This window comes from Trypanosoma conorhini (genome assembly GCF_003719485.1).
Source record: "Trypanosoma conorhini strain 025E chromosome Unknown Tco_14.4_contig_00099, whole genome shotgun sequence".
NCBI lineage: Eukaryota > Euglenozoa > Kinetoplastea > Trypanosomatida > Trypanosomatidae > Trypanosoma > Trypanosoma conorhini.
In genome coordinates, this window is record NW_021704183.1 from 1 (window position 1) to 16232 (window position 16232).

Genomic DNA, 16232 nt, shown 5'->3' on the forward strand with positions numbered 1-16232 from the left:
CTAGGACGCGTTTCTCCCTTCGGCTTTCCACCTATCCAACCCGACAATGACGTGATTTGGATGCCCCACTCAAACCCCCGCCCCTACTTCTTCCTACCACAATTAGCCCTTTGATTCATTCGCATTATTACGTCCCTTCCCTAAGACACAGTCGTATTCACTGATCTTTGGCAACCCCCTCCTCTTTTTCAAGGGGCCGTTTGTTGGAGTTGCCTCGCCTTCGACATCGGGAGAGTCACCCACCACGGCGTCTTCCCTAGGCTCCCCCACGGGCCGGTGTGAAAAAGTTGACCCATCAGGCAATTGTCCCCATCTCTGTCGCTGCCGCGTGTGAAAACCACAGAAGACTACATATCACCCTAAACTCCACCAAATTTAACTGGTATCCAATAAGACCCCATTTGTTGCTTACACCTTCTCGACGATTCAGGGAAGGATGCATTCTTCTCCTCAGGCCCTCAGATTCTTCTTGCGTTGAAGACACCTGAACGAGAGAGACAACGGCAAATATTCCACTTAGCTGGGACATAAAATAAAATTTTAAAAACTTCGTGACATTGGCCACTTCTTCACGCTGAAACAGGAGGAAGAGGAGGAGTTGGGCCAGACACATGCATCTGCGGACAATGTGGCAGTTGGCCAGTAATCGCATCCACAGGAGGTCCCACACTTCGACGTCTAGAAGTCACAGATGACGGAATGCTCTGCTGTCGTCATCCGGGCTGCTGTGGATAATTTGTCGCATTTTGTGCCGTAGAATGTGAGGCAAATTCATGATTCATTGGAGGTTGACTGTAGAAGTGATCATTACCTAAATTGTCCGGTTGGTCTAGGCGAAGCCCTAGTGACGCTGGATGCGGGTAAGGCCCTGGAGAACCGCTGCCCATATCAAACCGGTAATCTGATGGCACCGGGTGCTGTTGTGACTGCTGCTGTGAAGTATTGGAGTATCGTGAATTTGCTCGCCAATTGGCTGACATCCCGCCATATTTTGCGCCTGAAGTTTGTGATAAGTTTGAAGTAACACCAACTCTGGCTACGTGTACTGGCGGTGGACAACGCGCAAGAGCATCATTGGTGCTCATCGAATAAGACGAGGGTGTTCGCTGCGACCCGGACTCCATCGGTGCCATACCGCTCATCAGAGTTTGAACCGGTCCATTGGACCATTGCTGCATAGATGGCGGTGGTGTAGGGAATTGCGAGTTGTTGTTATACGGCTGCATCATCGGCATGTTGCTACCACCGCCCCCAGGATAGTTAGGAACGTTGGGCGGCAGAACAAAGCCGTTGGGTTCGTTGTGGCCATACCGGGGGTCATTCCCCATGCGCCAACCTTGAGGGTCTTGTTGAGGATTACAGTAGGAAGAAGGAGGTAGTTGCTGCTGCTGCCGTTGTGGTTGTCGTTGTAGTTGTTGTTGTTGCGGGTAACGATTCTGATACGGCTGCTGATACGATGGATGCGGTGATGGGGAATTATATCCTGGGCCAGGAAAATTGCCACCGTACACTTGAGGTTCTGGAGCCCTGCAGCACCAGCCTCCCCCTCCCCCTCCTACTACTCCATTCGGTACCTGTCCTGTTTGCTCTGCACCGTAGAAAGAATTCACGTTTGGAGCCAGTGCCCGTGGGGGGCACTTCGCATATTTGGGGTGCGTATTTTCAACAGGCGATTGCCGTACATATTGTGGCACCGGCGGTGTCGTCAAGTCTGACTGCTGTTGTGGCGTTTGAATTCCGCTGCTTTCTCGGACGACTCCATGGTCTGAAATGGGGCCAGCTCTGTCAAGCGAACTCCCGCTGGAGTTTCGCTCCGATGCGTCGCCAAGTTGCGGTGCCAGCGTCACACTAAGATATGGTCTATTTGTCCAGATTTTGGTGCCTGAAACGCTTGCTGGGGGATGAACGAGGCAGTGCCTCGCATCGGGTTGGGCGTACTGAGAGTTGCTATTAGAAGCAAACATTCTATCCCGCATTTTTTCGGTGTCTTCCGGAGTAACCCCAATACGGAGTAAGGGCTGTGAATGCCGTTGCTGATCAAGCACCCCAGCGCCCATGTTTATTCCGCTGCACCCAACCGTGACTTGGGAAACGGTGTTGTTGTGCGGTGGCTGCTGCGTCGCCCTCCGCAAGGGCGCTGGTTGGGGCGTCGCTTCCGCTCCAACGACCTGATCCAGGGTGAGCTGCGGGCGGTAGGAAGCGTCGTGCGGGGCGTACGCCGCCCGATTCGGCGATTTTCGTACCTTTGGGATGACATTCAACGACGACGGTTCCTCTACGTCATACGACGACGGCTGAAGGGCGTACGCCATCTTGACTTAGTGGTGGATCCCCTGCTGCTTTTCTTCTCCGCCTCCTTCGTGACCTCTTCCCTCCACTACTTTCCCGTCCTCGCGGCTCCTACTCCGTGGTGGGGTGGCGCTTCTTCTGCACCACGAGAGTTTTCCTCACGTTCTGCGCGATGGATGGACACTAGGACAGTGACAGAGGCCGGGGACGAAGCGGAAAAATGTGCGTAGGGGCGAAAGAGGGATGATCTACCACTAAGCGCAATCCTAGAAAGTGTAACCTGCAACGGCAATGAGGAGACACAGAGAGGGAGAGGGAAAACGAGCAAGGAACGCACGCCCATGCGACGACACTGAGAGGTGGAAAGAGGATGCAAGCCATACACACCACCACACGTACATATATACATATATACTTTTTCCTCTTCTGCAAATGCACCCTCGTCCGTCGCATCACTGAGAGCAACTCTGCATTTAACGTTCAGCCCAGCGCGGCTTCTGTTTGTCTCGTCTACACATCTTCACTCCGCCCACCATCCCTGTTTCTTCTTCTTCAACTTCCTCCAGTCACTTTCTTTCAATCACATGCGCCGTCTGCGCGGGCCCAATGCCTCATCAACTTCCTCCTGTCCCCCCTCTCGCCTTGCCCTCTTCCCGTGCTTCGCAACGGCGGCGGCCAACACCATCCGCTGCGCGCTCCGCACGCGATCGACCGCCTCATTACGAGCACATATTTCAACTTCTTCGGCACGGCGTGACATTCGCCGCAGAGCAGCATCCTTCGCGCGACGAGCCGCCGGCGAATCCTCCGCGAGGTGAGACGCCGTGTTGGGCGACTGCGGCCGCAGGGTTCCATCGCACACCATGGCGATACACTCTGACAGTTCAATGAGTTCCTTCATGTACTGCCGGTACTGTTGCTCATGCCGCCGCAGAACGAGCGCCTCCGTCTGCAGAAACATTGGTAGCCCCGCTAGGCGCGACTGAAGGCGCTTCGTTTGGCCCGTTGCATCTGAGGTCCCCGTTGCAGCTGCACTGTGTGTCATGCTGCCCGCCCCCGCGTCATCGCCCGTGACATCATCGCACATGTGCAGAACAGCTTCGACTTCCTCCCTGCTGAGCAGGGAGATTTTTTCTCGACAGCCCCGTGGGATCTCCTCGTAGACATCCCTAGAACACCCATTAGTAGAGCTCTTCGACTCCATCGCAAACCCCACTCCCTTTTGTCGCAAGCAACGAATACTATAAAAACAAAAACAAAAACCAAAAAATCCTAACAAAACAGAACGGAAGCAACGTCAGCGTCTGCTCCCCCTGCATTGAAGTGGGCGTGTGTGATCTGTGCACGAACAATATTTATGCTTCCTTCTTACTCGTGTGCTTCCATCCCCGCTGCTTCCCGCCTGTACGCCACGTCCCTGCGGCACCTTTCTCGGGGGTCCTCTGCCAACGCACAGCCGTCGTCCAAAAAGAAGGCGAGGAGCGAAGTGAAGAAGAGAGGAATAATGTTCCCGCTCTCTGTCTCTCTCTCTTTTTATTTGTCAGCGGCATCAAAACAGCAGAGCTGTAGACGCAAAGCGCAACAGCCCCAAAAGAAGCGTCTATTTAGCATTTGCCAGGAATCCACAACCGCCACCAGCAGCAGCGGTGGCAACAATGTTGACGGTAGCGGCGAGTGTTGTCGCAACCGATCTCGCCTCATCTGCGGTATTTATCCAAATCTGTAGTGTGCTGTTCCTTTTGCAGCAACGCGAGACTTTCGGCATAGGCGCTAGAGGGCTGTTTTCGCTGCAATTCTATCCGCTCACGGCGATGACTCACCAGAGCCTGCCTCGTGCGAAGCACCTTTCCCACATCTTCCCAGACGTTTCCCATCACCTGCTGCGCCTGCAGATTTGCCATACCCAAGGCAAAGTGAATGTCTGCGTAAAGCCGCGACTTTGTCTCCCTTTCCTGCACTAGTGGAAGCGGCAGCAAATTCCTCTCCCCATCTCCATCTTCGCCATCGCGTTCACTGCTCTCGGCATGGCCGCCAGCCCAACCAGCTTGAGCCGAGCACGGCATTGTAAGCGCATGGTCGCATGCCTGTTTACGTATGCTCCCAGAGCGATGCTCAAACTGTTGACACAAACGAGTAGTCATTGTGGCATCGTTCGATCCGGGTGAATTCCCCACGGCGGACGACGGCAAGAGCGACTTCTGAGGTGGTGTTCGACTCACTTTCATCAGGCGACTGAGTCGTGAGCGAAGATGACTACGGTGCCCCGGTGCGTCGGGCGACGGCGGAGTCGGTGTCGCTTTCCCTTGTTGATGCAACTCAGCTTCCGTCTCAGCTTCCGCTTCCTCCAAACTCTCAGCGTCGTCCTCGTCACTGGAAGGTGAAGGTGTTTGGCACGGCAGGTCGTCAAGTACCTCGAGCTGCGGGCAGCATTCCATAATACTCCGCCTGTATGCATCTCGCTCGGTGGCCACCGCGGACTCACTGCGGCAGCATGGGTTGGACAGAAGTGAGAGATACCGCAGCGATTCCCTCGGAAGATCCTGCGACGGATCCAGCGTCGCGATGGAGTTAAACCGGGCATCAATAAAACGTAACGCAACGAGCTCTGCCAGTGGCCGCAGCGACTCCACGTTGTTGTGGTGCAGCACAAGAACGGTGAGTTGGGCCAGCAAGGAGAGACCATCGAGCGAGGCGATGTGGTTGTGTTGCATGTAGAGATGTGTCAAATTCAAAAAACACCCCACGAGTGAAGTATCACGCAGTGCACGACCCTCCACGTGCAGCTGAGACCGACTGAGCACCGCGTCGGCCATGCTGTCGGTGCCACCCACTAGCTCCGCACGGGGAAGCAGGGTCCTGAAGGAGCAACAGCCGACCCGGCGGTCGCCACTCAAAAGAGAAAAAAAATTTCGCGACCTCCTCCCCTTGCCGCTTTTGCAAGCGCCATCGTGAGCGCCACTCCCGCCAACGGTGCCGCTGCTCGCACTCGGTGCCGGAACGTCACTCAGATTCAGCCGGCTCAAGGCCTCAAGTTCGGCAGGGGTGAATTCCGAGGCGTCGCTCCGCAACAACACAACCCCATCCACCTTGTCATCTCTGCTGCCACCATCACGCCCCAGCTCCAAAACATCACTGTACATTGCTGCCATGGCCCCTCCCTTGCTCTTCTTCCTTTCGTTGGACTTCGCGTTTCGGCTTTCGCCTTCACCTTACTGTCACACAGCTCAAGCCTCTGCTGTGGGAACTTGCCAGTGACATGAAGCGCGCCCCCCTATCCTCTATCTCAGCCGCACTGTGAGAGGGAGTGAGAAATGGTAAAAACAGCACAACGGCCGGAACTCAAAAAGCGACGAACCGCCCAGTAAGAAAAAAAAAAGTAGAGTGGGTGGGCGTATGACTCCAATTTGCGAGCTCTCGCGCATTTCCCGCGGAAGCTAAAAAGACTTCACGGTAGGAGCAGCGACCAAAAAAAAAAAAAATAGAGGCTGCGCGCTGCTGCACATATTCAAGCCGCGGCGGGAAGAGGAGGCGGAACACCCCCTCCCCGAAGAAAAACAAAAACAAAGCAAAAGGACAACCCCCAGCCGCTGCGGCAGGGCAGCGCGAATGACGGCCCGCGCGCGCACACTGTGTGAGGTGACCAGTCTGCATCTCCTACTTTGCCAGCAAAAACGCGAGGTAGACAGCGAAGGCGCGCAAGAGGTATGTTTCACGAAAACGTTGGCGCAGTTTCTCCCCGAGGTGAAAAAAGAGTCCGTCCCTCCCCGTCAGCAACACCAACGGCGCCTACATAGGGAGAGAAGGCAAAAATAAAAAACCCCGTACAAACGCGGACAAAACGCAGGCGCCCACTAACGGGCAAAACCCCCCCCCCCCTCATCTTCCCCTCGTACCCTTCTTCCAAGAATTATTATTTCACTATTTTCTCGTTGTAGAGTTTTATTGATTCGTTCTCAGCTACGAAGGCTGAACACGGTGCAACGGCGTTCAACCTGCGTGGGCTGCACGGCGGGGCGGGTGCATGCCCCACGTGTCCCCCCCCCACCCAATGCAGCCCCCTCAGAAGGAACCAAGGGTTAGTTCACCTCCCCACTCGGTGTGGACTGACGTGCTCCACGATGGTGGCTGGAGTGCGGCCCATCGAATCAATTTGGGATTGTGCAAGGAAAAACAAGCAACCAAAACAGAAACCACTACACAGTAAAAAGGTGTAACGGTTACTAGTAAAAAAACAAACAAACCAAATATTCTCCGCCTACATGTGTGTGCACAGAGGCAAAAACACATTAAATAGGAACATTCCCACTTCTCGTAGCCTTCCTCTTCTCGTGCACACTGACTATCTATCTCTCTCTCTCTCTCTCTTTCCCTTATCGGCTCCCTTCAAACACGCCAGTTACGCGTGATCAAGCACGGTTTGACGCTGTAGTTACTATACCGCACGACTACCGGATGTCTCGTCAATTTCCGCCTGTTCACTGATGCGAAGGAACACCTGCTCAATGCTGGTCTGAGACACGGCGTAGTCAGCGATGCCAATCTCTCCCCCGTGCGTTTCCAGCGCGCTGAAAGCCTCAGAAAGAGAGGCGGTAGCCGGCAACGCGTACGTGTAACGAGGCCCCTGCACCTCGTTGAGTGTGGCTGATGGGAAATACTTCAAGACAAACGCTTCCACGTTGGCTCGCGGGACACTTTCCTCTGTGCGGATTGCCATTTCGAATCCGCTTCCATACTTCTGCTTCAAATGCGTTTTATTCCCCAGACAACGTAGACTGCCGTTCACCATGATGGCAACGCGGTGCGCCAGCGCCTCCACCTCCTCCAAGTGATGTGTTGTTAACACGACGGAGCAGGACTTCGGAATGCTTTGAATCGCCGTCCAAAGTCCACGCCGCGAAACAGGATCCATGCCAGCTGAGGGCTCGTCAAGGAAAACGACACGTGGACCGCCAATAAGGGCAATGGCGACAGAAAGTTTGCGCTTGTTACCACCGCTCAGTTGGCCAGCACGCGTCTTGCGGTAGGTGGTAAGCTGAAATAGATGCATCAACTCACCGACCACCAACTTCCGGTTGCATTTACTCACGCCACGAATTCCAGCGTAGAGCTGCAGATGCTCCTCCACCGTCAAAAGGTCCAGCAAGGCGTCAAACTGTGGGCAGTATCCAATGTAGTGCAAGGCCTCACGTGAGTCTTGAACAGTGTCTTTGCCACATATAAACGCCTGTCCGCTGGTTGGGACCATTTCTTGGCAAAGAATAGCTATCGTCGTCGTCTTACCAGCGCCGTTAGTACCGAGAAACCCAAACACCTCCCCAGGATGAACGCCAAAGCTCAAATTGCGTACGGCGACATTACCATTGCCGTACACCTTGCGCAGGTTCACTACCCGGACAAGATCCTCTGACACGCCGTTATTTGCCCCAGCGATGCGGCGCCGCTCCATCGCCACATCATCATCTTCGTCAGGGATCAACTCCACCTCGGCGCCTGATCGATGGAACATCATCTCCGTGCGCATGCGCCGCGTCGGATGATCCAAAAAGATTGTAATCAGCAGGAAGAGCGGTATTTCAAGCGCCATGTAGATAACTGGAAAACCAATGACACTGAGGCTCCACGGTGAGACTGTGGTGTCGCTCATGCCTTGTCGGCCTGGCAACGAGGCCAAATTCACAATGCCCTCGCCAATGCAGTAACTAGGGAAGACGCGGAACGCCCACTTGAGTCCCTCGCCCGTCTTCTGCGTCTCTGGCAACATGGTAAGGATAACCGCCAACAGAACAAACAAGAATCCAGTAACAAAATTGGCCAGCAACACAACATTCTGCGCCGTGGAGTGCTCCTTAAAGAAAAATGAAACCATATACGCCATGGCAATGCATGAGAACCCGTACGCCAGAAGCAGCAGGAAGGTAGGACCAAATGTTGTGGCCGAAACGTACTCCTTCCTCCGAAATATTAGCATGACTATAATCACCAATATCATCGTAATGAGGTAGCAGCAGAGGTCAAAGATGTAGTTTGACAACCAATAGATGGAGAACCGCAACCCTGAGACATTTTGCAAATGACGCGCCTTACACTCCCGTTCCTTCACCACAAAGGACACAAAGGTCGAGGGGATAAACGAAAATGGAATCATGATCAAAATACTCATGAGTACCGCTTTCATCGTATCGAGAAACGCCCCTTCACGTTTTGTTCGGGCCATGGGGAAGTTAGTTACTTGGAAAATGTCTTCCGCATGTGGCACAGACAAAGTGGGTACAGCCTTCTGCAGCGCCGCACCATAAAATCCGACCATACCCACGGCGGCAGCATGTAAGGCAGATGCGTTGACAAAGAGAGCCGTTGCACCTTTATAGACAGGATCGCCACAGGCAATAGCCGTATACCGGCTCAGCGAATGTGCTTTGTAGCTTTTAATAAGATATGAGGAAAAGTCCTTGGCGCCCATAATATCCTCATGAACAAAGAACGACGTCGACTCGGAAAAAGGTCTGGACGTGTCGATGGTATCCTTGCAGTTGGCCACATCAATTTGAACGTGCTCCTTATACATCTCCGAAGAAAGTGAAAGCGACGGGTGATGGATGAAGTCCACCATGTTAAGAAGCAAAGCAAAAACAAGCATAATGACTGGGAATGCGACTTGAATAAATTGCGTACGACGATCACGTATGGCATTGAGATAACGTTTCGCCAAGGAAGCTTTGAACTGAGACGACATGAGTTCGGACTCCGATTCAATAAGTTTTGTGCCCCAGTTGGCGTGGAACTGTGACGTCACTTCTTGTGGAGGGCCCTTTTCACCTGCACCCGTGGGTGGGCTGAACGTACTCGCCACGTGCGCGTCCATGGCCACTGACTCCTCGACAGGGCTTTCGTTTCGGTTTGCTTTCGACATCGGTCCCGCAAGCGTTTCCAGCTGATGTCCCGACCGCCCCCCTACCGCTTGGGCCACTCGCACCCCTTCTCCATGGGCAATACGAATAAAAATCTCTTCCAAGGTGGTTGCGGAAAGTGTGTAGTTCTGCACGCCGTACCTGCTCCCCAGCGTCTCAACCTCACGCAGCATTGAGGGGAACTCCTTCACATAGGACATGGGCAGCCGGTAGGAGATTTCTCCGGCAGTGCACCTTAACAATTCCGCATGTGGAACATGAGATCGAATAAGGGACCCAATCGACTGTGGAGATGCAACACTTGTCACAGAAAGCGTGATGTTGTACCCAACACCAAGATTTGACTTTAGAAAGACGCTGCTACCTCTGCACTGCAGTGAGCCTTTACTCATAATCGCGATGTGGTCGCCAAGCAGATCTGCTTCATCCATGAAATGTGTGCTCAGCATAATCGTCCGACACCTCGACATTCTTCGCACGAGATCCCACATGTGACGACGGGCCGCTACGTCCATGCCTGCTGTGGGTTCATCAAGAAAAATAAGACGACTGTTGCCAACAAACGCCACGGCAACGGAAAGTTTTCGCTGTTGCCCTCCAGAGAGTGCCGAGGAGACGCAGTTACGCTTTTCTTGCAGATCCACACCATTGAGCATCGATTCAATGGCTTCTTTCTGAACATCCCCCGTCAGCCCCTTGATGCTGGAAAAGTATTCAAGATGCTCGCGGCAGGTGAGTTCTGGCCACAAAATGTTATGCTGAGGGCAAAAGCCAATTTCTTGTCGTGCCCCACGCAAGTCCTTGCGGACGGAATGACCGTAAACGTAGCAGTCCCCCTCGTCGGGCTTAAGCATTCCTGTCATCATGTTCATCGTGGTCGACTTCCCGGCGCCGTTGTGGCCCAGTAAGACGGAGATTTCCCCCTCAACGAGGCCCAAGTGCAGGTGATTCACCGCAAGGAACTTCTCACCCCCTCTCGTAAAGCCTTTTGTGAGACCAGAAATTTTCACAGTCGTCTTGGCCAATTCCCCCTCCGTGTATGGTTCAAAGAGGCCATCCGGATTGCAACCGTCCTCGTCGCGATCCCACTCCCGCTTCTTTCTGCAGAGGAGGAAAATAGGCTCAAGAACGCAGAAGAACGGATGCCTCGGGGTTCCCCAGTCATTTGGTACCACGGCGTCCAGGTAGAGCATAAGCATGAGGTAGAGAAGCAAGTCCACCGCCAAGATGCTAAAGATGAAAGTCATATTTGGTCTGTCAAAGCGACTGCTGAAGTCTCCTCTGGCGAAGCCGACAGAAAGCTCGTGTTTGAACAACAGCATGAGCCCCTTTGCAAAGGCTGACGGGGACAAGAGACAAAGCGCCGACACAACACCGCCGCCGACACTCCCAATGGCAAAAAACGGAGCTGCCAACATAAAGTAAATGAGTGGAGCCATCACAGATGAAAGCCGCGATTTGGAAAAGAATGAGGCGATGAGCCCCGACAAGGCAACCGTCGTCAATGAAAATAAAAAGAAGAGAAAAAATATCACTCCAAAGTCCGAATTCCTCAAGTATGTGACCTTCATGAGGACGGCACAGATGAGTGACACAAAGACGTACTGCGTCATGGCGAGAAGGAACCATGCAAGGTATTGAACTCTCTGTCGCAACCCCATGATAAGCAGGGCCTCCTTCATGCGTAGCTCCTTGTCCAACACAATGCGCTTGGTGGCTTGCGACACAGGATACAAAAATCCAAGCACCACCAGCAGAGGGACCATGTTGCCGGCGCGTAATAAGAATGTTCTATCGATGTAGTCCACCGTTCCCATTGGTGCAAGAAACGGCATTGGCAACTCTTTCAGTCGCATTTCCTTTGAAATGAAGTAGTTATACACCTCCTTCTGCAACGTGAGAAAGCCCGAGAGGATGTACTTGGAAGCATGCTGAGTTAGACCACCCGAGTAGGTTTGAGACACCACAGCTGAGGTCTTTGGGAGTGCACTGGCGTTGAGGCGAATGATAATGTCTAGCCGAGGCTCTGTAAGGTCACGAGAGAAGCTGTTCACGTGAACCACGCCCCAATTCCCCACAAGCCCCTTGGGATTATGCAAGTGGTCGTTGGCTTCGGCGATGCTGTCAAAATATCGAGCAAACACATACTTGAAGAGTGACGTGGTCTCGTTTAAGTACGAGACCAACGACTCCGTGTAGGCATTCCTGGGGGAGGCGTAAAGCCAACCAGAATAACCAATGCTGCCAGGTAGTCGCGCCGAACCGAGCAGTTGCATAAGGCATTTTGCCACCCATTGCATCTTGACAATCTCATCGAAAGATGGAACAGGCATCATACTAGCACCGTAGCTTGAGAGCACTCCAAAGACCGTCAGTGCGAACATTTTTGGTGGCTTATCCGTCTGAATGCATATTCCGTCAAGTGGCAGTCCATCTGCAGCGCCAAAGCAACGCACTTCACCCCCACTAGCTGCACAAGACCTCAAGCCATCAATCGCCGCCCCGCTCATCGTGACGTTGTAACACAACGAAGAAAGTATCTCGGACTGTTGCTTAAGTGCAAACGTAGTTGCAGGGTAACTCACAAAGTCCCCACCTTTATGACCCTCATCCTTCATTAGCCGTGATAATATGACCGTGCCGATGATGAAGATGATAGGAATGAGGATTTCCACAATGCTGCTGATAGGGGAACGAACTCGCAGCAGGATACTCAGCTTGAGCGTGCTTAGCAGCTGCCTGCCAAAGAGTCCCCTTCGTGTTTTGGGGAGAGCCTGTGCCACGTGGGGCAAAAGTTCCTCATCCGTTTTCGAATCCTGCCTTCGCCGCATTGTGTACTGTCCCTCAGCCACTTATCCTTTTTTGTTTACTTCTTTTTTTTATTATTATTGACTTTTCTGTTTGTTTCTTTTCCTCCTCCTTGGGCCCCTCTCACACTCTGCGTTTCTCTTTCGCTTTACGGGTTGTGCTGTTGCTTCAATTATCTGCCTCCTTTTTCTCAACCTTTGGGTTCCCCAGAAAATAACAACAATAACAAAAAGACGAAGAAACGGGGGGAAGCGAAGTGTGCAACCCACGTCGTGGACCCGTCGGCCTTTTTTGTTTCGCTTCCTTGGATGTGGGTGATCGCAGCAGCTGCGGCGCAATGCGAAAAACGGAGGAGAGCAGTCATCCAGCGCAGCCGCGGCCGGCGGCGAACGCAACACGCATACACACACACACACGCACACACACACACTCCCACGCACTCAGAATGAAACTGCAACGTCCAGAAAAGCTGGCCTGTCCCATTCGCCTCATTCGCCGTAGAAGCGGTTAAATGTTAAGAGAACCAGCAAAGGACTAACCTTCTCCTTCAGCACGGACGCCGCCGGCAGCGCACGTACCACGGCCACAAGCGCTTCAATCGCATTCTGAGTTCTAGACGTGATGTGCCTCAGCGGCAATGTGGTGGGGTTCAACGCAATTGTGAGCACCGCGGCGATGCTTTCACGGACAGGGAGAAAATCGGCCAACGGAACCGCGTCCTCCGGCTGCGGGGCAACTGGAAAACACACAGAGCCGAGGCGAAGGAGGAGGGCGTCGAGGCGCTGGCACAGCTCTATGCAAGACCCCACCGCCCCCAACTTGGTCAGTTCCCCCTCCAACTCCCGGGCCACGCCACCCACAATGTTCTGGGTAAAACTAAGCAGGGAGTCCACGGCAAAAGAAAGCTCAAAGTAGGCGCTGCCAAGCCCGCGAGTGAGACGCGCCGTGTGGTTTTCGGCCTGCGACGAGCTGCCAAGCGCAGACATGAGGTTATGCGAGACAATATCCCGCTGCTGCAGCCGCTTCCGCTGCTCCCGAAGGGAGATCTGGGCATAGTGCAAGGAGCAGAGGTAGCCAAAGCAGTAGCTCCAGCTGTCCCACGCCCGCATCCCGTGGCCATCAGACAACCGAAGCCCTTGCCTCTCGTGCTGCTCTTGTACCCCCGCCGCCGCGGACGTCACCTTCACAGTCTCGCTTCTCCCTTTCTTTGCCTCACCGCGGCGTCGATTCCTCCAAAAGTAGGATGCGTATTTCTCCTGAACGCTACCCGCGTCCCCCCACGCGACGGAGAGGTTCAAGGGAAGCAAAATCAACTCAATGTCCCATGGAAAAGAAAAGTGAAGCTCAAAGGAGGCAAACGTCCGAAGCAGCTCAAGCGCAGAATCGTCGCCAGTGGCCGGGGAAGCATCGGCTTCCGACCTTGGCGTCACCGAGAGCCGAACAAACGGAGCAAGTGCCTTTCCGCGAATGGAATCCGAGAAAGCGGTGGAAATCAAACTTGAGGCAGTACCCGTGTAATTGTAACTCATCGCGTCACGCCGGTACCACCAGTGCGGCTCAAGGAAGAGTCGGTACAAAAACGTGTACACAATACGATCGCTATCACGACAAAGCGCAATATCAATGAGTAAGCTCACGGCGTCCCGAAAGGTAACACCGTGTGGCGTTAGTGCCGCCTCAACTGCAGTCCTGCCAGCAACGCCACTACCAGCAGGGACCGGTGGCAGCGGGCCGCCGCGTCGTAAAGGGCCGGTAATGCCCTCTCCACCTCCCGTGGCTGAGCGCTCGGCGAGTTCCACAACAGGCAGTTCATCATCCTCATCGTCAGCATCACCATTGTCCTCGAGATTGGCGGCTTGGTACCCCACACGGTCACGTGCAACGTTAGTCGAGAGCAACTCCGCCAGTCGTCGCTCGTGTAAGCGCTGCACGACTTGTCCAATGGGAACTAAGAGGCTCGCCGTCACCCATCTGGCAGCTGGCAAGGAAGTGTGAAGCCAGAGCAGCAGCGGCTTGCCGTTTCCCTCCGTCGTGCCGTCACGGAGCAGTAAATCGTGCTGAGTCTTCGTCTCCTCTACTTGCAACGTCCACATGAGACTTTCGAGACACAGCGGCGTGCATCCGTCCTCGCCGTCGCTGCAGAGCGCAAGCGGCAGGGCGGCGGAGGCGGAGGCAAAGCAGCCCGCTGCCTCCTTTCCCCGTTGTGTGAATCTCAGCCATTCATCTCCCGCGGGACGCCCATCGACGGATCGCTTGCGAGTCCAGCCAACGAGCACCTTTTGCCGTGCGAAGGCCACAAAACTGCGCAAAATAAAACTCCGAGACGACAACATCGATGCAAATGCCGCACGTCTTCTCGCACGGTTGACGCCGCGCCTCCGTTTCCCGCCTTCATCACGGCAGTTTCCGTCCGCCTCCACCCGCTCGTACCCGACGCACAGCAGCAGAAGGGAAAGAATATCTGTGGGCAGCGTCACTATTTTGCGGTCACTCCTGCTGTGGTCGCCGACTCGAATGTGAGAAAATGACAAACGAAATATGCGTGGAAAATTTGAGCGCCACGCGTCCGCGTCAATATCCGTCACAAAGCCAAAGATAGCCGATGTCATGAGGAGCACATAGGGCCAACTGCAATATATCAAGAGAACCATGTAGAAACGGTAAAGATACATCGTGTTGCTGTCCTGCAGTGCACTCAGGCGAACAATGAGATGGTCCATGAGAGCTGAGGCGCGGGTGACAGCGTTCACCTCCGTCTTTGCACTAGAACCCCCAGTGGGAGGACGCTCACCCGTCAGACTGCAGGAACGCCCCATCAAATGAATGCAACGCCGTAAAGGCAAGAGTGCCTTTTCAATACTCTTATGCAGACTAGGCCGCAGAAACCCTTGGAGATTGGCGGCACCACACCTTTCCTGCATCTGCAATGCCCAACTCGTTACCCGCTGCATCAACTGGCGTACGACGGAGGCAAAGCGGGACAGGACCAAGCGCGCCGCAAGGCGCAAAGCCTCTTCCCCCGTGCAAGTTTGAGAGTAGTCCGTGAAGGCATCCGCCATGGCACCTGCATTTTCCCGGGACAAAGACATCCCAAGTAACTCCAGTAGCCACTGAGCCCGCGCCACATCATTGGCCCCAACGAGAAGCGCCTCAATAAGTGAGCGCAAACAAAAAGAGGCCGCTTCCCACGTCTCGGCCGCGGCAACTCCTTTGCGCAGGGACCACACCGGCGGACCCTCGCTTTGCTGGGAGGGCGTCACCTCAAAACTTCCATTCGGGGACTGGTGTAGCGCACAGAGGGCGTCAAAGAAGAGGCACTCGGCGGTGCTCTCTTGCATGCCGTTGGTTAAAATCCCCGCCGCCCCCTCTGTCGTTTCGTCGCCCACCTCCACAGTGGCACTCAGTGGCTTGGCAAATACCGACGCCGCCGCCGCCGCGTCGCGACCCCGACGAGGGGCGGCCTGCTGACTCATCAGCGCATGTTGAACGGAGTTGCGCTGGCGCAAACTCAGCCGCGCCTTTCCCCTGAGCGGGGAGAGACGTGACGACCGCCAGTAGTTTGGCGAGTCCTGGTCGCTCTCGTCGTCAAACTCCTCCTCACAGCTGTCCTCGTCGTTACATACGTCGAAGTATTCTTGCAGAGATGCGTCGACGCGGAAGAGGTGCCCTACAGATTTGCTCATTGCTCCTGGTGGGTCAGGGAAGTCACCCGCGCACCCACCTCCAAAGGGAAAAAAGGGAGAGAGGGAGAGGCGCAGAAGTCAACTGAGGCACGTCCGCACGCACACCCACACCCACACACAGGCAGAAGCACCAAAAGAAGCAACGGAGCTCTTTCCCCCCCTCCCCCCTCTCTCACGCACACACACATACTTCACCATATTCACAGGTGGAGCATCCACTGTGCAACGAGGCACAACGGGAAACAATCTTCCGAGATGGCTAGGCGGAAGTTAAAATAATAATAATAAAAACGCATATGGCCGGGCCTCAAGTTCAGCAGGGAAACCCCATATTTTGTACCCCGTAAAGGAGTCAGTAGGAAGGAAGGGAGTGAAAATCGGAAGCGGCAGACATACACACACAGAGAGAAACAAATAGGGAGCAAAGGAAGAGAGAGAGAGAGAAAGAGAGAGATAGAAAAAGAAAACACCATCACGGCATTTCACGCGGGGAACTTGTTAGACAGATCTCCTTTTCAACGAAATTCTTTACATAAACATCCAA

At 54.2% G+C, this 16232-nt stretch overlaps 6 protein-coding genes across 6 annotated transcripts, besides 5 other annotated features; all 6 read right to left on the reverse strand.

Moving 5' to 3' along the window:
- Positions 1-295: 295 nt before the first annotated feature.
- On the reverse strand, positions 296-652 carry Tco025E_02505 (uncharacterized protein; the record flags this gene model as incomplete). The annotated part of the gene is made up of 1 exon (XM_029369430.1): positions 296-652. The coding sequence occupies one exon, from the start codon at positions 650-652 to the stop codon at positions 296-298; it is 357 nt and encodes a 118-aa protein (XP_029230501.1).
- A 61-nt stretch (positions 653-713) lies between these two features.
- Tco025E_02506 (uncharacterized protein) lies at positions 714-2312 on the reverse strand (the record flags this gene model as incomplete). The annotated part of the gene is made up of 1 exon (XM_029369431.1): positions 714-2312. The coding sequence occupies one exon, from the start codon at positions 2310-2312 to the stop codon at positions 714-716; it is 1599 nt and encodes a 532-aa protein (XP_029230502.1).
- Positions 2313-2667: 355 nt separating this feature from the next.
- Positions 2668-2704: a microsatellite.
- A 165-nt stretch (positions 2705-2869) lies between these two features.
- Tco025E_02507 (uncharacterized protein) lies at positions 2870-3493 on the reverse strand (the record flags this gene model as incomplete). The annotated part of the gene is made up of 1 exon (XM_029369432.1): positions 2870-3493. One exon carries the CDS (start codon positions 3491-3493, stop codon positions 2870-2872), a length of 624 nt encoding a protein of 207 aa, XP_029230503.1.
- A 493-nt stretch (positions 3494-3986) lies between these two features.
- Positions 3987-5438, reverse strand: Tco025E_02508 (putative leucine-rich repeat protein (LRRP); the record flags this gene model as incomplete). Its single annotated transcript, XM_029369433.1, has 1 exon — positions 3987-5438. The coding sequence occupies one exon, from the start codon at positions 5436-5438 to the stop codon at positions 3987-3989; it is 1452 nt and encodes a 483-aa protein (XP_029230504.1).
- A 1190-nt stretch (positions 5439-6628) lies between these two features.
- Positions 6629-6660: a microsatellite.
- Positions 6661-6721: 61 nt separating this feature from the next.
- Positions 6722-12028, reverse strand: Tco025E_02509 (ABC1 transporter; the record flags this gene model as incomplete). Its single annotated transcript, XM_029369434.1, has 1 exon — positions 6722-12028. The coding sequence occupies one exon, from the start codon at positions 12026-12028 to the stop codon at positions 6722-6724; it is 5307 nt and encodes a 1768-aa protein (XP_029230505.1).
- A 371-nt stretch (positions 12029-12399) lies between these two features.
- Positions 12400-12448: a microsatellite.
- Positions 12449-12493: 45 nt separating this feature from the next.
- On the reverse strand, positions 12494-15688 carry Tco025E_02510 (uncharacterized protein; the record flags this gene model as incomplete). The annotated part of the gene is made up of 1 exon (XM_029369435.1): positions 12494-15688. One exon carries the CDS (start codon positions 15686-15688, stop codon positions 12494-12496), a length of 3195 nt encoding a protein of 1064 aa, XP_029230506.1.
- Positions 15689-15784: 96 nt separating this feature from the next.
- Positions 15785-15808: a microsatellite.
- A 282-nt stretch (positions 15809-16090) lies between these two features.
- Positions 16091-16152: a sequence feature (GA-rich).
- The last annotated feature ends 80 nt before the right edge of the window (positions 16153-16232 follow it).